The sequence below is a fragment of the Trematomus bernacchii genome, unplaced genomic scaffold (genome assembly GCF_902827165.1).
Source record: "Trematomus bernacchii unplaced genomic scaffold, fTreBer1.1, whole genome shotgun sequence".
NCBI classification, from domain to species: Eukaryota; Metazoa; Chordata; class Actinopteri; order Perciformes; family Nototheniidae; genus Trematomus; species Trematomus bernacchii.
The window spans coordinates 4,774,581-4,797,896 of NW_022987899.1; the positions used below are offsets into that span (position 1 = coordinate 4,774,581).

General features: G+C 40.6%; 1 protein-coding gene across 3 annotated transcripts in view; it reads left to right on the forward strand.

Annotated features, from left to right (window-relative positions):
• The window catches only part of sik3 (SIK family kinase 3), a 36,045-nt gene that overhangs the window by 2,398 nt on the left and 10,331 nt on the right, over positions 1 to 23,316 (forward strand). For 2 of the 3 annotated variants that reach the window (XM_034114440.1, XM_034114441.1), the window contains exons 2-17: positions 9,136 to 9,252; positions 9,806 to 9,869; positions 11,746 to 11,907; positions 12,103 to 12,227; positions 12,475 to 12,598; positions 12,827 to 12,945; positions 13,559 to 13,669; positions 13,923 to 14,057; positions 14,551 to 14,628; positions 15,118 to 15,227; positions 15,595 to 15,751; positions 16,691 to 16,840; positions 16,923 to 16,996; positions 18,042 to 18,176; positions 19,472 to 19,613; positions 22,777 to 22,896. In XM_034114440.1, the coding sequence (XP_033970331.1) occupies positions 9,136 to 9,252; positions 9,806 to 9,869; positions 11,746 to 11,907; positions 12,103 to 12,227; positions 12,475 to 12,598; positions 12,827 to 12,945; positions 13,559 to 13,669; positions 13,923 to 14,057; positions 14,551 to 14,628; positions 15,118 to 15,227; positions 15,595 to 15,751; positions 16,691 to 16,840; positions 16,923 to 16,996; positions 18,042 to 18,176; positions 19,472 to 19,613; positions 22,777 to 22,896 (1,923 nt within the window). The remainder of the gene's footprint in view (positions 1 to 9,135; positions 9,253 to 9,805; positions 9,870 to 11,745; positions 11,908 to 12,102; positions 12,228 to 12,474; positions 12,599 to 12,826; positions 12,946 to 13,558; positions 13,670 to 13,922; positions 14,058 to 14,550; positions 14,629 to 15,117; positions 15,228 to 15,594; positions 15,752 to 16,690; positions 16,841 to 16,922; positions 16,997 to 18,041; positions 18,177 to 19,471; positions 19,614 to 22,776; positions 22,897 to 23,316) is intronic. The other variant, XM_034114442.1, reaches the window with a different exon arrangement.

A 23,316-nucleotide genomic window follows, 5' to 3' on the forward strand; every position in this document is an offset into this window, starting at 1 on the left:
CTAAGTTTTATAATGATCCAATGAGAAATGCTGACAAGTCAAAGGTAGCCTAACAACTCTCTCTATCGTTAGATAACGCTGATGATATCCTGCAGTGTCACACAGAAGTGGACCTGATTATTTATACATTTGTGTGGAATGGAGGCTGTTTGTGTATATGTTTGTTAACACATACAGTCACACAACACAAACTTTCGATGGTGGTTGGCGAGTAAGCTGCATGTGGATGCTGTAATAGTGAAAGTTAATCTCTTCCAGACAAAGGCCAGATAGTGAGATGGAAGTCAAAACATTTTGATTGATACACTCATACAAAGACAGACACTTTAAGTTTTCTTGGTTACACTATGAACTAAATAAACTGTAAAACATGTGTTTCAAATGTAGCTTGCATAGTACACATCAACACTATTTAGATTGCAAAACAATACAATTTGTATTCAAGTCTGTGTCCATTCTTTGATGCAAATTGGTCAAAGCCAGTGTTGTTCATGTCCACCACTCGATGAAGTCTACTGTGTTCCCTGCATAAAGTCATGATAAAATGTCCTTGAAAGCATGTTTAAGAATGTTCATTGTATACACATGTTGTGTATTAGGTATCACATAAAGCGTGTTGAAAGCATATGTTTAGAATAATTATTTTCCAGTTGACTGAAGATATAGAACTGTTCGCCCTTCACCACAATTTGTTAGGCTATTTATCAGGTCTGTCGTGGCCTTTTGTTTCAATGCACTTTACGTGAAATGATATTTCACATCCTGGCCACATTCCATTACAGATGGCTCGTTTGCATCCATTCTAGGCCACCATTGGCTATTGAATGGAATTCTGTTTCTCTCTGCACACTTTATTGGTTTCTCAATTAAATATTTGATCAATACTCTGGATGTGATATAACAGAAATGGTTATTAGTCAGGTATAATAAAACTTTGGTCCGGCTGGCCTCTAGGTAAATGCTCAGTGCTAATATTCAGTGATGGCGACACAAGCACAGGTCTATTGTTGCAGATTTTTGTAGCAATACTCAGCTGCAGGGCAGAAATATACAAACATATTTTACTACTGACTAATAATTTGACATTAATTTGTTGAATGTCTAAGGATAACATTTTATATCACCAGAACCTGAAGTTTTATTTAAAGATTCCTAAATTAATCTGATTGCGTGCTAAAACTGAGAAGGATTATTTCCACATAATATGAAATAAAATGCCCTGTGATTTTGTCTCGTCTAGTCTACATTAAGCAGTCACCAGTACTTTTTGTAGCCTTATTCTGTCATAATAGGCTCCTTCAATACAATGAATATTTGCATGTGATGTATTGTTCGTCACGTGTTTGACTCATTGTCACTCAGCCCTGCTTTTTGTCTTCAGTGCTGTACCTGTTTACCAACAATGTATTATACTTGCGTTGTTATTTTAACAGTCTTTTCCTGTGGGCAATAGTCACAGTTGAATTCCCCCCCGAAAGTGAAATGTTTGCGTATGTGCAAACTTGTGTGAAATAGATTGAGGTATTGAGTAGGGCTGTGCGATTATGGCAAAAATCATAATCACGATTATTTTGGTCAATAATTGATATCACGATTATTAAATACGATTATTCATTGACTTTGAAAACATCCATTTATTGAACTTTAAAACAAATACAAATAATAATTTGAACAGTATCTTTTTGACTGTTGATTACCCTGAACGTATAATTCAACTGAAAAACCAATACAAAAATAAATTAAATAAATTATACATTTATATTTACATTTAAATAAATACTATCAAAAATAATAAATACCAATAAACAAGATCAACAAATATTTTGGAGCGCACTTCAACAAGCTACTAAACATATGTAAATATGATAAATACAAATAAATTAGACTAAAATAAATGAGATCAGATATGTTGCAGTGCACTGTCACAACCGAGCAAAGCAAAATAATTGTTTTTTTCGATTATGTTGTTTTCGTAATTGTGGCAGGCCAAAATCGTAATTGCGATTAAAATACGATTAATTGGACAGCCCTAGTATTGAGGTTTGGTCAGTTCCCTTGTATGACCTGACTGAGGATCAAAGACACTTAGAAAAAGCCCTCTGTTTTGTTGTGCCCTCAGCAAGGCGAGTGGTATTGGCAAAAGATGGCACTCTGCGACATGTCCTGACCTGTCTGTCTGGGGAAGCCGCTTTTTTCCTTTCCTCTTTTTCCTGTCTTCTCCCCTTTGCTCTCTAGTGTTTCAAATGCAAGGGAAGGATGAGCAGGAGGAAGAGGCCATGCAGGAAGGTAACGTTAGGTAACATGCCTAATGTACTGTGTAACTATTCCACTCACTCCCTTAGTCACTCGTGCACAGCTCTTTAAAATGAGGCATCCCCTCTCTGTTTCTCAAAGACACACATTCAAATGTGATTTGGTTTGGGTGAATAATATGACAAAGCCTGTTTTTTTTTTTTCTTGACTTATCTCCTTGCCCTCTGGTCATATCCTGCTGCATTCTAAGTAGTGTTTATCTGCAGCCAGTCGGCTTCAAAAGAACACAGCTCAGACTGTGTGTGTCCTCCGGTACATGACATGAGGGAGGACAGTGTATGCTTCATCAGTACGATCCTATCCCGTTCCTGTTTCTGCCCTAGACTGATGCCAGCAGTGTGTGTGTATGTGTTTCTGCATGCCAGATACTAACAGGTACATGGCAGCACACACTGTGGCACTTTAAAATCACAACTTTGTGTCATCATCATCCACAGAGCTGCTTGTTGTCAGAGACGACTGTGAGTTGCCAAGGCTCCTAGTTGGAGAAAGGTCGCTCCATTGAAGTCCTACTGGTTTCCATAGAGATGATGGTGGTTCCAGCCCTCAACTACCACTTCTGAATGGAAATGGCTTGCAATTGGTTGAGCTCATTGTATGTCATGAAAAAAGCGTGTTTTAATTACATTATTATGCTGTGTTTTATGTCACTGTAAGCTGGATGGAACCAAATTAGTCAGGTGTGCTTTGGGTTTGACATTGAGTTGATTGATTAGTGAAGAAGGTCGTAGCTCTGCCGGTTCCTATTCCTCCAACTAGAAACCACAGCTGTGATGGACAAGAGCTAAGGTCTTCGCTCGATGCTGCTACTTCCACCATGTTGTTCATTACTGGCCTGTGTACTGAGAGTTGGTAATATCGATACAATCCTCTATTAATGTATATTTAAGCAATAGCTCACGACAGGCCGTGGTATATGCTCATTATATCACAGTTAAGGGGCGACAACCCCCTTAGCTGGCAATATGAAAGAAAAATACACACTCTAATTTAAATAATTTTTATTAGTAAATAATGATGTTCAAAATAAAATAGTCCCTCCGTTGCCTTCTGCACGAAACATAGTGCGAGGTGGTTGCTATGCAACAACACTAACAACAGCTAGCGAACATATTAGAGAGCGTTGATCCATTATTTGGCTATTTATTTACATTAATGTGTATGTTGCCGTTTATTGTGCACCCACTGAAAACCTGTCCAGCATCAGTAGCATGGCTTACGTGGTCACTTGTATAGGTTGAGGTTGTTCTAGGCTGTTGCTTGGCGTGGCGAGAATATTGCTCCACTTTCTCCGGTCCCCGAGATTCGGCTTCCAGTAGCTCTGGAGAGAGCTTTCGCACCTGTGGCCACTAACGGTCATCATTTCTCTGCTTTGTTTCAAGACCCGCATCAGAAAGCTTTTGAATGGTGGTACCTTTCCAGTTGGTCTACCTGCTCTTCACGTAGCTCTGCATGTCGTCGTTTAGGTGCTTTTTGTTCTGGAGATAGGCACTCCTCAATCCACTCCTCCATAGTAAGACCCCCCCCCGCCCCCCCCCCCCCCCCCCCCCCCGGAGGTCGAAGTTAATCTTAAATGTTTTTGCGGACCTTTTTGATTACAGATTTGAAAACATCGTTGCTTGCTTTAAAAGTAGCACAATTTATTATGTCAAACCTTGGAAAGTATCTAAATATCCCTGCCCTAATGCCAAAGGAACTGCACACTGAATATGTTTTTGCCGTTTGATGTCTATGTCTGGACCGCTGCGTAAAAAGGAGGGTTTCTGCCCCGTTACTTCTCCGCTGCTTTCTTGTTCCAGTTTGAAAAGCAAACTGCAGGCAGTTGAGGGATACTGACTTGTTGTGAAAAGTAACTTACAATTCTACCCGTGGTATACGGTCAGTATATCACGGCTAAGAACCAATCAGATTGCTTGATTTGACTTGTCCGTTTTATAAGCAACATTATATATTGTGATATATGGTACATTTTCTGGAAAATCAATTGAAACTGCTAGGGGATTACATACCCAGACTGGTTTGTTATTGACTCATGCAGCAAAAATAAATCACAGTACACTGACATTTATGGATATTAAGAGGCATAGCTATGTTCTATTTATGTGTTATGTTTGTGAACCCTAAAATATCTGGCAGGAAGATTTTTTAACATTTCTATACTAAAAAAAGGAGATGTCCGTGCACTTCCCTAGTATCTTAGATTTAAACATACTGTACCACTATGGGCAGCAAAACAATGAAAAAGGATTCATATTTTACATTTGTTGTCTACTTATCTCAAATGGCTTACAAGATAACAAAATAAAAAGCAGCACCCACCAGGATGTTACAGTAAAAACATCCTGGGTGCCATGGCATGCATCACTTACAGCAGTCCATCTCCTATCCCGTGATCCAGTCTCGGTTGAACAGAGGGCAGCAGCGTGTCGAGAGGTCACACACACCCCCGTCGTCCCCAATAGTTATTGAACATGGATGGTATGGTTTTATCAGACCAATAAGAAAAGTTTGTGTGGGAAACACTGTCCCGTATACGGATATGTTTATACTGCAAAGCCAGAGCAAAACTGGAGTTGGGCTGGGTTCCTCTTTGTAAACACCAATCAACCATTACTGTCAAGAGGGGAATGTGGACCGTGCAGTCAACCGGTAGTGTTTTCTTTTGAAGTGCTCATGCGCTATAATACTTAATTGAATATGTCAATTTCTTCAGGGAAATGAAGTATGTTGAAATAATGTATTTACCGTACAGTGAATGATTTTGCATTGCTGTTTAATAATTATTCATTGATACCTAAATAAACAATATCAATTATGATGATTTGTTTGATTTCATGATGTATATTATATAATGTGTTTTTATATTATTATCAGCATTGACATGAAGTTACATTGGTTCAATTATATAAAAAAAAAAAAAAAAGCTTTGCAGTTACACTTCTTTTGTCATTTTGCTGTAGCTTAGCTCGCTACATTACTCAGGGGGGGAAGCTTCATTGTAGCTTAGCTTTAGCTCTGGTAGCTTAAGCAGCTCGCCCCAACACACATCTCCATGATGAGGCGGGTTAAGCCTGGGCATTACAGGTGTTGTAATCTGTGTCACTTGTTGATGAAGGTTAACCTCAGACGTAATAGGTGAGTGAACACAGATGATCATGCAAAATGCACAGCTTCCCACTGTAGACGTTACCGCATAGACCCAGTTATTTGTTTTGCTTCATTATAGCTGAGTCATGGACCTCTAAATAATTTTTTTGTCAAATGCTTTGTGAACATCATGTATAAAATCTTTAACTTTAATGCTGTATAGTTTTAGACATTATAGCTTTTTCATTAAAACTCTTTAAAAAACCTTCTTTATCAGTGCAGGGTGGTCTAAATAAGATGTTAATTTGAAATAGACTTCATTATCCTCTACTAATTGCCGGTTCGACCGGAGTCAGTCAGAAATGTATCAAAGAATTCCAATCTTGTGAATTTGGCCACTAGAGTGATAGTTATTTTAGTAGATGTAAACATTAATTTTTCAGAGAGAAAAATTGCTAACAAGAATCATGGGAATGTTATGTGCTCGAGCAAATGGCTTAGGTTCAGTCGTAAATTGATAAAGCCAGATGTTTGCTATGTAAACAGTTGGAAATTAGCATCATGTTTTTTTACACTATTTAACTCTTTGGTGACAATAAGATTTCCCGGTACCACTTTACAATAAGACTACCCTTATAAAGGGTTTACGAATAGTTTGTTTTTCATTTGTTAATTATGTTGTGAACACTTTATAAATCAAGAATAATGGGCGGCTGTGGCTCAGTAGATAGAGTGCTGGACTTCGAATCAGGGGGTAGCAAGTTCAAGTCCCACTGCAGTCAGCATGTCGTTGTGTCCCTGGGCAAGACACTTCACCCCAAATTGTTCCTGTGGGGATTGTCCACAGTACTGAATGTATGTAAGTCGCTTTGGATAAAAGCGACTAACAAATGACATGTAATGTAATAAGCTTTTAAGACGAGATAAACAGGGCAACTGTGACCGGTTGCTTGCCAAATCGTAAGCCCACATCTATCTGTACTGCTAAGCCTTATATTGGCTACTTGGCTTATTTCATCTTCTTCAGCAGCCAGCATCCTTGGTGTTGTTCACTGAGTTGATTCTCGCTAAGTAGCCAATATAAAGCTTAGTCATCTTGCCAAATAGTGAGCCTGTGTTGACGTATGTTGGAACTGGTTTATAAATGGTTCTTAATGATTAATAAAGTGTTTACAACCTAATTCATAACCTAATTATAAACCCTTTATGAATCCTTTATAAGGGTAGTCTTATTGTAAAGTGGTACCGACTTCCCAAACACACACTTCCTTATAGGGGCACGTGTGTAGCGCAATTACATTTTCTCACAAATACATATTGCTCTGGTCAGTACATGTGTTGTGGTAGCACTGTGTATCTTGCTCGTGCTTTCTTCTATTTGGTTCAACAGGAGGACATATTTGTATAAACTCCTAACAAGTATTTATATTGACTTTACAAATATCGAGTAGTTTGTATGAAGTAGATATTTTATTGGAGATTATCATTTTGTTGCCAACAGCTGCTGCAGGTTTTTTTCTGTGCTGTGAAGCAAGAATTGAGTGTGAGTTGTGTAAGGTACAGTAAAGTGTGCAGACTCCTCCGCTGCCCACCAGCTGCTCTGAGATGGTGCTGTGTTGAGGTCACTGTCTTGTGATGTTTGGGGCTATGTGACACTGTGTGTGTGTGTGTGTGTGTGTGTGTGTGTGTGTGTGTGTGTGTGTGTGTGTGTGTGTGTGTGTGTGTGTGTGTGTGTGTGTGTGTGTGTGTGTGTGTGTGTGTGTGTGTGTGTGTGTGTGTGTGTGTGTGTGTGTGTGTGTGTGTGTGTGTGTGTGTGTGTGTGTGTGTGTGTGTGTGTGTGTGTGTGTGTGTGTGTGTGTGTGTGTGTGTGTGTGTGTGTGTGTGTGTGTGTGTGTGTGTGTGTGTGTGTCTTTTTTGATGGAAAATTCCAGAGTCATGAAAGCAGACTGAACACCCTGAGGCTGCTCAAGTACAAGCTCTCAGTCACAACATATTTACTGTACCTTGGCTGGAGCTAAAGCTGGAAACCCAACCTTTGAGATGTACACTGGTCACATGGTTGTTTGTGGAAAACCACTTCGCATCTCCATTCCTCTAGCTTGGTGACAACATTTGTAGTTCTTTAGAGGGTTACAAATCTCACGTTGCAAGTTTTCAGTGTACGACATGGCAGTGTACTAAGGAAAGTATTTGAATCAAGACATTGCATTAGCTTCTGTACAATTGTCCTTTCCAAGTTTCAGAAGGACTAATTGTTCTTAAAATTAGCAGTGTGTGCAGATGGCGGACTACATTTGGGTGTCAAAGTGTGTGATCCAGATGTCCTGTTGTTACCCTCCAGAAGATACAGAGGGGCGCGATTACATCAACAAAACTGGATGACTGCCAAAGCCAAGATTAGATTCCTAGAGCTTAAAATACCACATAAACACACATTCCAATCAGATGCATGCTTAAACACACATGGCAAGAGTTGTTTAAAAAAAAATCCCTAATTCATCTGTATTTTTGGTGATGGTCAGGGACTTCATGTATGACTTGTTTTACCATTTTGTCAAATAAAAAAAAGTGTAATTGTTTTTGGTGGGTTAATCACTTCATAAGGCTGGCCAATACTCCATTACAATGATATGGAAACCTGCATGATGGAGTACTATATTTTTGAATTAATAGCTCATTGTCAAAAAAAGGACAATTTAATTATAAATTCAACTTAAAACCACAGTCTTTGTAAATAAGTCCATGTAGGGAAGACACTACAATGCCCTTGAAGGGAAGCTACACACAGACACTTTCTGATCTGGATCAATGCCACTGTAAGATGTGGTGTTGTGCTATCCCAGGAGGCCCCTCTTTGCTCTCCTTCACATCCCTTTCCTGCCTGCAACAGGAAGTCACCCCTTGTCGGGCTTCAGTTGACCTTCTTCATGCCTGTTATCAGGAAAGGGAGAGCTCAGGATGGCACTCAACATAATTGGAAAGCTTTTTGTGTCTCTGTGTGTGTTAACACAGGACGCATAGTTTTCATTTTTTCACACGGCCTCGCACTGTACCCGCTCGTCTATTTCTGGACAAAGATGTGTTTTGGGGCCGTCCCATTAGCTTTGCTTGATTGAGTCATTAAATTCATCTACCCATTCCTAAGTGGCAGCGCAAAGCTCCTGTCACACAGCATCACTGTCCACCCTGCCGGAGCCATTGTGCAGGGATCGGCTGTTATGCAACAGACGCAGTTGAAGGTCAGGGTTCAGGTCAGGTTACCCAAACAAGCACATTGGTTAACAACACACAGTTTCATCATCTTAAGAATTGTCATTATCTGCTCGTAACATCTTGCGTTTTTAACTCTGTTTCTATGTTTTTGCGTGTTTGTTACTGGCATAAGCGTTGTCATGTCATGTTAAATTGAGTCTGTCTGACTCACCCTCCCTTCAGCTCTCTTTGCTGGTTATTTTCTTGGCACATTGCCCTTCTATGATTGTTATGTCATCATAGCAATATTGCAAGGGCACTGCAACCAATCCCCCATAATCGCTGTCTGACGTGAATGGATTAAGTTGTATTGCCTCTATTTTGAACACACAAGAGCTGATCAACAACATATTTCTTGTTTTGTCTCCCACCTCGCTTCCATGCTACCTCTTTCCCTCACTGTTTCCTCCTTTTATCTCACCATCTCTCTTCACCACTTCACCCTCTGTCCCTGCATCCCTTTTCTTGTCTCTCTGTCTCCAGGTGGCTATAAAAATAGTGGATAAGACCCAGCTGGACGATGAGAACCTGAAAAAGATTTTCAGAGAGGTGCAAATCATGAAGTTGCTGAAGCACCCCCACATCATCCGCCTCTACCAGGTACACAGTCACACTCACCCCCAGAGGCGATAATGCACTCTGCTCACATGTTACACCTGAGAACCATGGTCCAATCGGAAAAGGACAAAAATACATTGTGTTGATTTAGCACGATCTGAAGTAACCAACCATTTTTTATGGGTTAACTTTATCAAGTTGTTGGCAATTCCAGCGATTTGTTTGTATTAAAATATTAAATAAACCTAGAAGAAAAAAAACATGTTTCTATGTTTAAGCTGTGAACATGATTTTTCACATTTACACCGAATAAACTTGTTACAAGCCTGTCTTTTATGGCATCTTGTCTGAAACGGCCCCTGGCAGTTAAAACATAATCGAATCAAAATGTCTGTGTAATGTTAAAATCCTCACAGATACACAGACTGAAAACTGCACTGAGTTAAAGGCAGCTTTTTTCTATTGAAATCTTCCCCTGTGTATGCCAAACTGTGCTTACTCATTGTGTTGTGTAATGGGTGAAACTGTCCATCCCTGGATGACGGCCTGTCAGGGTCTGTGGGTCCTGGTTGTTATCATTTGTTTATATCTCTAGGTGATGGAGACGGAGAGGATGATCTATCTGGTAACAGAGTACGCTAGCGGTGGAGAGATATTCGGTAAGGGAGTTTCCCACAGTTACCTTGATCTAGATCAGTGGTTCTCAACTGGTGGGTCGTGACCCAAAAGTGGGTCGCGGATGTGTGAGTGAAGAAAAAAAAAAGTGAAAAAGTCAAACTTTTATTTTGAAGGTCCGATTTTCGAACGCTCTGCATGCAGTAGGCGTTGGACTGGGGGTGTTTCTCAATGGCGAGTAAAGCTGCTTCAGAGCCACTATTTCAAGCATACTACGTCATCGAGTGCCGCCGAAGTACTGTTCCAATCTCCAGCATACTTGGAAATCTACCGAGCCCGGCGTACTCCGTTTGGAGAAATATCGAGGCTGCACATGTGTAGACTCCGCGGTCTTAAAATCCCCACAATGCTTTGCGCACGGACCAATTTCCCCAAATCTGTGGCGGAAGATGTAAGGCGGGGCCTCTCATATGACGCACACTTGCTAGCGTGTTCCACACTTCGTTTTCCGAATGCCAGGAAGTATTCTTGACTCGCTTCTGAAGCAAGATGCTCGGCAGACATGTGCTACCAAGCAAGCGTACTCGCGATTGAGAAACACCCTGGAAGTACCGGAGACCATAAACGGTTTTGAAAACTTCTGTCCCGTAGTGATCATCTTCTCAATAAAACATCTTTGCTGATGTTTTTTCAAGTCTTCTGGCCAATCAGAATCAAGATTGTTGCCGGAAGTCCCCACGGAGAATAACTTTGCGGTAGAACTATTCTTTATACATCCATGGGTACAACTTCAGATCAAAATGAACACATAATGAAATATGATCCCCGGTTTGATGATTGACAGGTCACAGAACAATGGGAGCTATCTACCCTTACCCACAATTTAAAGTAATTCACACAGACTCTCTCCTCTTTCCTCTTCTCTCTGTGTGGAGCAGTAAGTTCAGCTGTCAGAACTAAGTGAAAAACAAACAATGGCATAAAATGTTATTAATATGTCGATTAGTAATAGATTTATTTATTTTCTTCTCAGTGTACCAGAATGCATAGTTTATATGTTAGTATTTCTAAAAAATCTCCTGGGGGAGAATCCCCACAGACCCCCTTCTGAGGTTGGGTTTTCAGCATGTGTGCCTTTTTATGTTATACAGTTCAGCTTTGATTCCATCATCTCATTAAACCTTTTTTTAATGCATACTTTAGTTCTGTGAAGGGATATATGCACTGTACTTCACTTTAATTAATATTGTATGCTGAAAAGCTTATATATTACAGCACGATCTTTTGTTTAATAGATTTGAGTGGTTCAAAATGTCGGGTCGCGATTTATTGACAAAGGAAAAAGCGGGTCCCGAGGCCTGACTAGTTGAGAACCACTGATCTAGATTGTCCTCATCCTCCCCTTTCCCTCTGCTTTGTTGGTTTCTTATATCATTTTTACCACTGTCATAACACAGATGATGTATATTTTAAAAACTGATTTTTCAAAAATGTCTTACAGGACTTCAAGGTCTTTAAATTGTCTTGCAAGTTTACCCAGTGAAAATCTAAATCCAGTTAAACATTATCGTTATAAGAGGGTTTACTTTTCACATTTGTACACACCATGATTAGGTTGCTGGCAATGCTTCTCCATTCTTGTATTGCTGTTTTGTTTGTTTCACCAAACGCTTGTTTTTATGTTTTGCCAATATTACCTTCTTTTATTTGTAGTCGTATGCCTTTCTGTAACACTTATGCTATGTCCTATTTCTCAGCTTTCTTAAGTAACAAAAAAGAAATCCCTTCTACATTTCTCCTTGATGATCTAATGTTGTAATTTATTTGGCCAAATCTAACAGAATCACATTCTTTACTTCCTGTATATTCAAAGGTAAGTAGTATCAAAGTCTCTAAACTGTACACTGTTTGCGTGTACAGACCATCTTGTGGCTCATGGGCGAATGGCTGAAAAAGACGCCAGGAAGAAGTTCAAACAGATAGTGGCAGCTGTCCATTTCTGCCACTGCCGCAACATCGTCCACAGAGACCTGAAGGCAGAGAATCTCCTGCTGGACCACAACCTCAACATCAAAATCGCAGGTGTGTGTGTGTGTGTTTGCACTTCAAAATGTATGAGTGAGGAAATTAATTCAGGTGTTTTAAGCTGTCTTGTTTGTTTGGGCATTGGCAAGTATCAACATGTGCTTCTGGAGACATTTCTGGACTTGATTGCATTTACTCGGTCGGGCAAAGCGGTCTGATTGCATGAACCTAGCTCTCCTCTCCCCCTGTCAGATTTTGGCTTCAGTAACCTGTTTTCTCGAGGACAGCTGTTGAAGACGTGGTGCGGCAGCCCTCCTTACGCTGCACCAGAACTCTTTGAGGGCAAGGAGTATGACGGACCTAAAGTAGATATATGGGTGAGTAGGCTTTTAGGTATGTAGGAGGCCCTGTTGAGCTGCAGGGTGTAGTTAATTGGCTTAAAGACAACAACAAATAGTCTCAATGAATGTGACGTCTTGAAAGTATTCTGTCTTAAGATAAAGTATACATTTCAGCTATCTTGTCTATTTCTTGATTTATTTATTATAGCAGTAATAGTTTGTCTAAGTTTATTAAAAAATGATGAACTCATGCTTTGTTTCCCGCTGTCTTTTCTATCTATAGAGCTTAGGGGTGGTGTTATATGTGTTGGTGTGCGGCGCCCTGCCTTTCGACGGTAGCACTCTACAAAATTTGCGGGCACGTGTTCTCAGTGGCAAATTCCGCATCCCCTTCTTCATGTCTACAGGTAGGATTTAATTCCACATAAATCAACTTCTTGAACATAAAACTAAAATACCACAAACAAGAAAAGTTTGATTTTTTTTACCCCTCTTTTCTCTATAAACCACACAAACTAAACACTATCACTGGTAATCTTCAGTGTCATTTTGCATGTTTTCAAACAGTCAAGTTGCTTTAATTTATTCTATGTTTCAAATGGTGTCATTTCATGTATGTTTATGTTATATTGCAGACTGTGAGTACTTGATCAGACACATGTTAGTGCTGGAGCCCAGCAGGCGGTTGACCATGGAGCAGATCTGTAAGAACAAGTGGATGAGACTAGGAGACCCAGACCCAGACTTCGACAGGGTGAGCCCCCGCTACAAGTGTTCAGCAGTCGATATCTATAGGGACATTATATGATCATGTCTCATGAAGCAAATCAAATCTGACTCATTTTTCCCCTTGTTCTGAGGTCGTGGGTTTCTCTTTGACTGCACATGGTATTTTTTGCAAATTGTGTAAAATTGGATTATTTAGTGTCTTTGTGTTTGTGTCATTCTTGCAAAGATGACTCATCTCCGATCTGCATTTTCTACTGAATGTGTTAAACAAATAAAATAAAATAAATGTCTTGCCAAATAATTTGATATTAGAGATGGTAAGGTTGAATTAGTTACTGATAAGTTTATATGTTGAAAATCAGATCATTTAAAATGTATAACTAAATCAATGCATACATTTGGGACCATCTCCTTTTAATAAAACGGGTTACGGTTAATTTAGATTATGCTTAATGAATTTGCTAGTATGCCAAAAAAACGGCATACTATTTCTTCCCGACTTTCTCATAGTTCTTAACAGTAACCACCTGAAATCTATGTCGTAATCTCAAATTACTTCTTTAAGTACATTTTTATGGATTAGGTGCCTTGAACTGTGAAAAAAAACCTCAATGGAATTTGTCTTCTCTTTCTTCCAGTTGATAGCAGAGTGTGAGCAGGTGAAGACTGAGAGAGACACGGAGCTCATCAATGAGCAGGTGCTGATAGCCATGTGTGAGATGGGCCTGGACCGAGAGCGCACACTTCAGGTTGGGAACAAATACGAAGCTGATCCGCACAAATCAATTAAAACTACTTGTCGTGTAAAGGACGGCTGTAACGGTACACATAAGTCACAGTAAACGCTGCTCAGTTCTTTGTGAGCTTGCTACAGAGGGAAAGCAAACCAAGTGCATGAGGAAGTGTTTCTTATCATCTGGCTGCGTGCACCAGACCATCACAATTTAGCATAAAACCATTAGATCTCAGCAGCTTATATTTATCCTGCCTCTTCCTCTCTAGTCCCTACAAACGGATGCATACGATCACTACAGTGCCATCTACAGTTTGCTGGCGGACCGCCTCAAGAAACACAAGACCCTGCGCGTGGCCCCGCCCACACCACGCTCCATTAGCTATCCTCTAAACGCCGTACAGGTAATTAATTGTTTACTGTGTTAGCATGACGTGATGATATATTTTCAACATTCCTAGGTCAGTAATTAGTTCGCTTTGATAATATTTGAGGGTTTTGGGGTTATTAAGGTGGCTAGTAAGTATACATTTTGTAGAAAAAGGTTTTTAGAAGCAGTGGGACAGTTGATCTTAAGACACTGTTTAATTATCTGATTAATAGTATGGTTTTTCTGTCAACACAATGAAATGTAATAATATGTATGAACTGATTTGCGGATATAATACAATTTTATCACGATCTCCTTCAGTGCCATAAAATCAACAGTTGATTGTGACAGCTTGAAGAAGAGTAGTTTTGTTTAAGGGTTCTTCAGACTGTGCTCTGAGTGGAGGTGATTGCTTTAACCCACATCTGCCAATCCCTTGGCACAAGCGGATTTGTTTTGCCAGAAAATTAGTCTAATCGCAACACTTCTTGCGTGTCTGTGTGTGTGTCTGTGTGCGTGCCCAACAGACGGATCCACAGGGTAATCCCGTTAGCATGACCGTTCCCCACGTCCAGCTCATCAACCCAGAGAACCAGATTGTTGAGGTGAGTCACCTTGCCAGCGACGGTCATCAAGACTGTTAAACAAGCTACGACCATGTTGTAAACTAACTCTGTTTATGTAATCACTGGCTGTCCGGTATTTTCGGTTTACTACTACAGTTTACTACTGTCAGTGTAGCTTTGGATCCATCTGCGATACACATAATTAATTACACATGCACACACACACTCAAACAGAACACACACGGCTTCCAAGCTGACTCACAAATGCTGTGAAACACAAGAATGTGTCAGATTACTGCATTGCAGCAGGGATTTTAATAGAAGAAATGAACTTTTAAGCACGTATTTTCTGAATGGCATTGTTTCCCACATAATTACATTTGAGCAGATTCAAGCAGTTGAACAAATAACATTTATTTGAAACGATCACTGTTAAAAAAATGCTAAAATGTGCCACTAAATACACTTTGGTGGCTGTTAACATCCCGTGAATTTGAATAAATAAATATGTGTCTATTTATTGTTTAGCCGGATGGCAACATGGCACTGGACAGCGATGAAGGGGAGGAGCCGTCTCCTGAGGCCATGGCGCGCTACCTTTCGATGAGGCGGCACACTGTGGGAGTACCAGACCAAAGGTTAAACACAACTCTCAGATCTACCATCAGTGATGTATAACCTAGTGCTACAATATCACAAAATGTATTTTATATTCTACAGCTCGTCTGTAATTTCACCTGATTACTCTAAAATCTCGGCCATTATTTCCTTACATTTTTTTTTCCATAACAACTTTTTCGTGAAAGTTAGTCTATATCTTTCAGGACTTCCATGTATGCACTGTATTGTCATATTATCTTAGTTTATTTATTTAACGCCCTTGTCAAAAGATGGTGTATGCTTTAGTCAGGTTAGTCTAGTTTTTTTTGAGTTTATTCAATATTCAGTGGGCAGTTATAGTGGAGTGTGGGTTCCTTCCTGACATCCTCCCTTCTCCACCCACAGGACAGAGATGCAGGAGGACCTCCAGCAACTGCCACCAGGGTTCCCCCGTGGGGCAGTGCCTCAGCCCCCCTTCCCCCCACTGGCCCCTCAAATGAGCCAAATGCACACTCTCATGCCCACACAGAGCCTGCAGCCCACCCAGCAGCTGGAGTACAAGGTACAGTCGTAGTATAATGTTGTACATTTGTGGCAGTAGTAACTTGTCGATGAGCCTAGTTACTTAGATACAGTTTTGGTTGATTTGTTTTGTTAAAGCAGATGTTAAACAAGGCTGTAGACTTTACATTTTTATCATTGTCCCGGAACCATCCTGAAAAATAGTTTAAACTTAAGTCATTGTTAACCTTTTACTTTGTTTTGTTATCTGCAGTTATTGTTTTTAAGATAACACTATTCAAAGGATCCACATTTTTTTTAATATTGTATTGTAATTTATTATTTTATATATTTAATAGTTGCTTTAAAAATATATTGGACTAGTATTGCAATTATGTTCAATAAACTTGTGTTAGGAAGTACATATTACACAGGAACACATATATAAATTCCCACTCTAATTCACATTTTACATTGGTGTGAAAACATGTTTTCAAACTGTATTTATTGAATTGCCTTATCAAAAATTAAATGTTATATTATTTGAACACAACATGATATAATTAAACTTCGTCCACAGGTAATTTATCCTACTGTAATGCAATACAACCCAAAGGTTAACCGTTAGCTCCCTAACATGACACCAACCGACTGTTAGTAGTACGCCTTAGCAACCACATGTGTAGATCCTGCATGACAATGTGAACTGGGAGGCGGGACTACAAACATAAACATGTTTATTGCTCTCAGCTGCAGGAATGATTGTTAACCTACAGGTGTGCTGTACTAGTTTGTCCCCATTCCTGCCTCAACTGGCAACTACAAAGCAATAACGCCAATCTCCTGATCGATTCGTTTTTTGGTTAATCGAAGCATCCATTATTAGAAGACTTCTCAGAATAATAAGTTACTTTTCAGAAATGCATGTGGATGGTCTAAATATCAGCTTTATTGATTTTCCTCCTCCTATCTGACTCCCTGTTTTTTGCCGATCCTCCAGGAGCAGTCTCTGCTGCAGCCCCCCACCCTGCAGCTGCTCAACGGCATGGGGCCTCTGGGTCGAAGAGCTTCCGACGGCGGGGCCAACATTCAACTTCATGCTCAGCTCCTCAAGAGGCCCCGGGGGCCCTCACCGCTTGTCGCCAGTCCGGTGAGGATCTGGATGTCTTTTATAATATCCCCTCATATAAAACTGTTGGAAGTTTTGACTGTAAACTCTTTGCCTCTTCCAGCACCCTATCCCTGCTGTAGCTCCGGTGGATGAGGAGGGTTCGGATGGAGAGCCAGACCAAGAGGCCGTGCAGAGGTAACCCGCGGCTTTTGGTGGTGGGGAATTCTGTACAGGGGTGCTGTCTAAACTGGATAATCTGAGGCTATTATTATTTAGGTGAACATTTATTCTTTTGAGACTTTATCTCAGAATATTTATTATAATCTATTGATTTTAAATACAGGAATACATAACTGCATTTTTAGTTTTTTGATCAGCCTTAAATATTGTCTAGTCGCATTCAGGACGGAATTCCTTTTTTTGTAGGACAATCACAGTCAGGAAATATTAGAATTGGGTTTACCCAAAACATAACAGAACCACACAGTGGGGGTTTATAGTTGTTTTATGTAAGAGGTCCGAAAAGTCATCCAAATTGAGAGCATTGACGTAGTTTGAGTTGAAATCAGGACAGGGTAAAACACAGGCTTGGTGTATGGAGTTGTGATCTTGATTAAGAAGTCCAGTTTCCAGCTGCTCCTCTTCAGACAGCACCTTCTGTAGACTGTGCTGGTGTCCTGGGTTGCTGGGAGTGAGTGCCTCCAGGTTGCTCTGCTTTTTCCCATGGGAGGTGGCCACTCTGCTGTGGTGCTTACCCCATCTCTCCTCCTTTCTCCATCGCGCAAGTGCCTTCTGCCACAGTTTCAAACTGACTCTGCCACCAAATCCAGCCCTACTATCTTTCAAACCTTTTGGCCAAAAGCTTCTTTATCTCTTTCATTTCAACAAGTGCCAAATTATTCTCCAACCTTTCTCACTCTTTCGCACACAGCTTTGCTAACCCTGAAGCTTGCAAAATGAATGATAACAAAAAGAAGACATCCAGTCCAATCCTAAATTGGAAGCTGGGGGGTGTGGGTGTGGGATACCCATAAGCTATAACATCCATCTATGATGTAATTTCCTTAAATGTTTTTTTCTGATTGGCTAAGATGATATGAATGATGGCACCCATTGGCAGAGATGGGAAGGGGCGGGCCTATCCCCCCGTCTCCATTAGCCAATGAGGACAGAGAGCTGACCAGCACTGCTTCCTGTCTCCCACCCTCACCCCCGTCCTCCCCCCCTCCCTGCGGCCCAGGTACCTGGCGAACCGCTCCAAGCGGCACACGACGCACGCGCTCATGAGCACATCGCATGGCGAGCCCTCGGCAGAGTCACAGCGGCCCCAGGGCCCCCGCCAGAGGGGGGGCTGGGCCCTCGACACACACACCCGGTGAGGGGACACACCCGCTCCGAGCCGTATATGCACAAAAACTCACACACATTTAATGAGGGGCATAGTAAGCCTGACTCTGTCTTTCTCTCTCTCTCTCTCTCTCACACACACACACACACACACACACACACACACACACACACACACACACACACACACACATACACACACACACACAGTTGATCTCACACACATTGGTGAGAATGTTCTCTCACCATGTGAGAAGGTTTCACACCTTCTAAGGAGGAAGAATATGTTTTTGTCCAAAGTGGTGTATGAGATTGGAGGGTGTGGCACATGACAGACATATCTCCACATCACCAGTGCATTTAGAATAACCCTTATTTCCCCATAAACCTGGAAAAATCAGGTATGTGACCGGATCAGATTTAGCAGATTGTTCTTGTACGAACAACCTCCCAAAAGCTAAATCTTGACTTCTATTTATTCTCCCTCCTGTAGCGGCCACATTTAGTGTTCTCGGTGTTGTCCAATTCTAGCTGTTGACCCCCCCCTAAGTATCATCCTTCTCCAAACTCCGTTTAAAAAAAAAGCGTTTTGAGATACTAGGTGTCCTTTAGTATTTGGATGCAGTGATAAGTAGAACCTGTTGGACAATGTGTGCTGAATTGTTGAAGGAAATCACACGCTCTGTTGAGCTACAATACCGGTGTAAAGCTAGAAGTGGCATCTTTTTTTCATGGAAAACGTTTTAGCAAACAGATGCTGTGATCTGCTCAACATCTGCATGCCAACTCATTGTAGTTGTTTATGTGCTCTATGCTATGCAATGAAAAGTAGATTATGTCCTCAACTTGCCACTGGTGACAGATGTTCCTCTGTGTAGTGCTTAGTAAAGAGCTCTTAAGTAGAAACATAACTCTCAAGAAGCTTTCCTTTAACGTCCTAAATTCTCAGTGTTGTAGATGAACTTCAGTAAACAACATGTCAGCTCAAAGGTGTAAATATGAGACATTTTGAAGTTACAACTTTACTCCATAACCTGTCTTCTTCCCTGTCATGATCCTGGCAGGATGGATGAAATCATTTAAAGGATGTAGCTGGATTTGTTTGACATATCCATTTTTCTACACTCAATAAATCACAGGCTGACACATGAACTTGTACTATTTTGTGCAGACATGAAGAGCTCAAGTTTCTTATCTGTGTGTGTCTGTGTCTGTACGCTTGAATGTGTGTGTCAATGTGTCTGTGTCATCTGTCATGCTGCGTCTTCATGTGGGTGCTTGTTTTTGTGTGGACGTGTTTGTGTCATGTGGCCCCCTCCTTAGATCGAGCTATAAGGACTGTAACACCCTTCATCTCCCCATGGAGCGCTTCTCCCCTGTCAGGCGCTTTTCTGACGGCGCAGCCACCATCCAAGCCTTCAAGGCTCATCTAGAGAACAGCAGCATCATTAAGCAACTCAAACAGGTACATCACCCTACTCCAAGAAGACATATTATGCTCATCATTGTATTTTATGCCTCTACGATATCTGATATGCTTTAATGTTCAAAAAGGTATTTGTTTTCTCATACCGCCTGTTCTGCAGCTAATAGAAGTGCGAGTGTTACATAGGGATGTCACTATGGTACGCAAGTAAACAAAGGAAAGGGAATACCCCACACCGCATAATAGGGACACTTTAATATCTAAGAATATCATCTCTTGCCTGCTTAACTTGTCGAAGTGTGTAGGAGAAAATAGGAAAACATTTCTGTGGAAAGGTCCATAGAGTTAATGATCAATACTGTAAGAAAAAATGATTTCACATTGTGCCGAAGTTTCAAAAGTTCCCCTCTGGTTTGTTGTCTGTTTGCTGTAACCCCCCTGCCATTTCAGAGACTCACAAAGGGAGGGGTACTACATGCTTGCAAACAATGACGTAACAAATGTGGCCCTAAAGACAAAAAAGTGCCGAAATAGTGATACCAGGCAACTATTCTGATGCCACGGGTTTCTTGGGGATACAAACCGAAGGTCCCTGGTATTGCAGATCTGCTTTTTGAGCCGAGTTCAGTGAATCAGCAGTTGGTGCAAGAACAGTAATGAACTAGATGCGGGCCACATTGAGGACCCCCCCCCCCCCCCCCCCCCCCACATAGGCTGACTGTTGCTACCTAATGATCCTTTTCTGGCCTCAGCTACCATTCCAGTGTAAAGAAGAAAGCTACAGTAAGGAGATCATGATTTTTTTAAATAGTCTTTTACGTTTGAACTTGTTTTTCTTTTTTAAGTTTTAATACCTAATTTCTACTAAACAAAGGACATAAAGTATTATCCCAAGTAAGCTCAGTGCCATCAGTCATATCTGACTCAATGGAAGCTTTTCATTCTCTCTTGACTCACAAACTCCTCCTCGTGTCTTCCCTCCTCCCAACCAGGAGAGAGATGCGAGGTCTGAGGCGGCTAAAGGAGAAATCCTTGGTTGTTGACGTCACTTACTTAAAGTAAGTGACGTCAACAACCACCGTCACGTCACTTACATTAAGTAAGTGACGTCAACAACCAAGGATTTCTCCTTTGCCAGCTAAGCGTACTTGCCGCTTAGCTGATTGTGATACGAATGATCACATTAGCTGTTTTAATTAGGCCAAGGCAGCTTTTAAGACTCCACTAATCTACCTAGGTCAGCAGGCCAGTTTACCATGACCTTGTTAAGAGCATCAACATCATGTAAACAACAGTACTTTTAAACACAATTTGATATCCCCTTATCATCATCATCTTTCAATTTACCAAAAAGCCAAATTAATTTAAACTTTATTGTAAATTAAAACAAACAGATACCAAACTGCTGTTTTGTGGGGCAGCATTTTCTCCTCTCCTTTCGGTGAGGGAGGTCCAGTGGTTCCTAGGCTAAAGGAGGTTATAAAGGAAGTTTGAAACCTCCTTTCCTTTCATTTAGAGAATTCGAACGGCACTTATCATGGCTGCCACTGAGGGACTTCCGGGTCATTTCACTCCGTTAGGAAGGTTCCTGAGCTAAATGGACTATTCGACCGCAACCCAGGTCAAAGGAGGAAAGAGGACGCAGGGAAGCTTCTGTTAGCTTAATGAGAAGGATCCAATGTGCTTTTCCTGGAGGTCAGATCAAGTCTTTAGGATGTTCTAATGTTTAAGCAAGAGTGATGAAGTCTTTCTTATCCTTTTAAGTGGCATGATAAGGGTACATTAAGATTAGACCAGGGGTTAACAAAAGTGCAAGGTGAAACAGGGTAACTGTCTCGCCTCGTGTGACTTTATGGTGAGGCCAGGCGACAAATGAGTCGCTCAGTAAAACTGGCAGAGCATGGACCTTGCTCTGGGTAGTTTTGTCAAGCTAACAGGGTAGGGTAGCAACTAAAGATTATTCACATCATAAATAAACTAATTTCAGAAAAACAGTCAACAAAATGTCCAACCCAGTTCCTCAAAGATCAATAATGTTTTTAAATATTCAGGTTCTTCATTCCCAAACCCAAAAATATTCAGTTTAATTTAATGGGATTGTTAGGAACCACTGAAATAAACTGGTGGTTCATCTCATGGGGTTTATCCTGATGGATAAACTAGAAATAATATATAAAACGGTACAAAATCAGACAACAACCTACATTTGAGAGACTCCGTTGACTAATCAGTTCTACAACAAGGTCACAAATGGCATATTTCTACTCTTTTTCACTTGGCAAATGTCACACATTTCAATACACTAACTGTACAGTAACGGGTGCCATTCAATAAATAAATAAAAATACATTTAATCAGCACTTTAAATGCTTTGTAAAAAGATGGTGTTGAAACACTACCACTTAAATCTTACTTTCACAAAGGGTAAAATGTCTGGAGTTCCAGAAAAGGCAAAAGTGTTGACAGATGATAATGACAGGGATAAAACTCTGACACAATTAGACTTGCTGTAATCCAGACGCAGTACATACAGGGTTACCTAGGTAATGCTAACCTCAAGCTAACTCTCGAGACATCACATCATCCGCAGTGACACTTCAATGGGATTACCTCACCTGGTAGGAGGTTGGGGCGGGAGGATAATCATCATGTTCTCAGTGGGCGCTTAATTTTAGGCGTGCTCTCGCATGTTGGGATTATGTGATTTCTCTTACGTGTTAAGAGGGTTAATACGGCTAGTGGAGAGGTCAACTCACACATGACCTACTATATACCCGGGTAAAGGGATCAGCCAGATGACACCATTTTTTAAACTCCCACTAGGACATTTAAAGTGGTTTAAAATGCATTTCCTTAGAGCGCTAAACACCATTAACTGATTTAAAATATTCATATTCAATATTTGCAAAGAAGCTGTTTTCTTAAAGATGCGCGATTTCTTACAAATATGTTAAGAATTTGTGAACGAAGGTTACATATTACACATTTGTATTTCTGCCAGACAAGTTAAATATGAATACGATTGTTTTTGTCAATCAACTATCCCTGGTGATCTGACAAATAGTTAATTGCAGCCATTGATGGATCATTTTCTTAAAGTTTTGGCTTCTGTTCTACATCCAACACTTTACCCTCTGTTAGAGTTACTTCCCCTTTGTCACATGAATGTAATATTTGGGAATCCTGTCTTTGTTTCCAATAGGAGTGTGAACAGCTGCAGAAAATGTATGCTGCTCAGCAGGATGAGCGACTCCTGGAGCACACCCAGCAACAGCATATCCTCTACCAGCACGAGCAACAAATCCTCCACCAGCAAATCCAGGTGTGAGACGCTGACGAGTCATAAAGACGTCATTACAGGCCGAAACCAAACTCTGTGCATGGTGCTTTCCAGAAGCATTCTGATGTTTGCAATCGGTTATAATCTGTCACGAAGGAGTATTGGACTCTTTGGAGGGTACATTAAGAGGGTACTTGTGAAAGAGGGGCATAACATGAGGAAAGCTTACTCATTTTTTGAGTCAACAGGTTGGCTTTAAATCAGCAAAATTGGACGTGATATGATCTGCTCTTGTGACAGGAGATTGAGATATTAGTTAACTGTTAAAATGAACAGTCCTAAAGGGTAGGGCTGCAACTTAAAACTATTTTAATTAGAACTAAATCTGCAATTTATTTTCTAGATTAATTGTTTATAAAATGTCAGAAAACATCTCATATTGAAGTTTTCAGTCAAACTTAA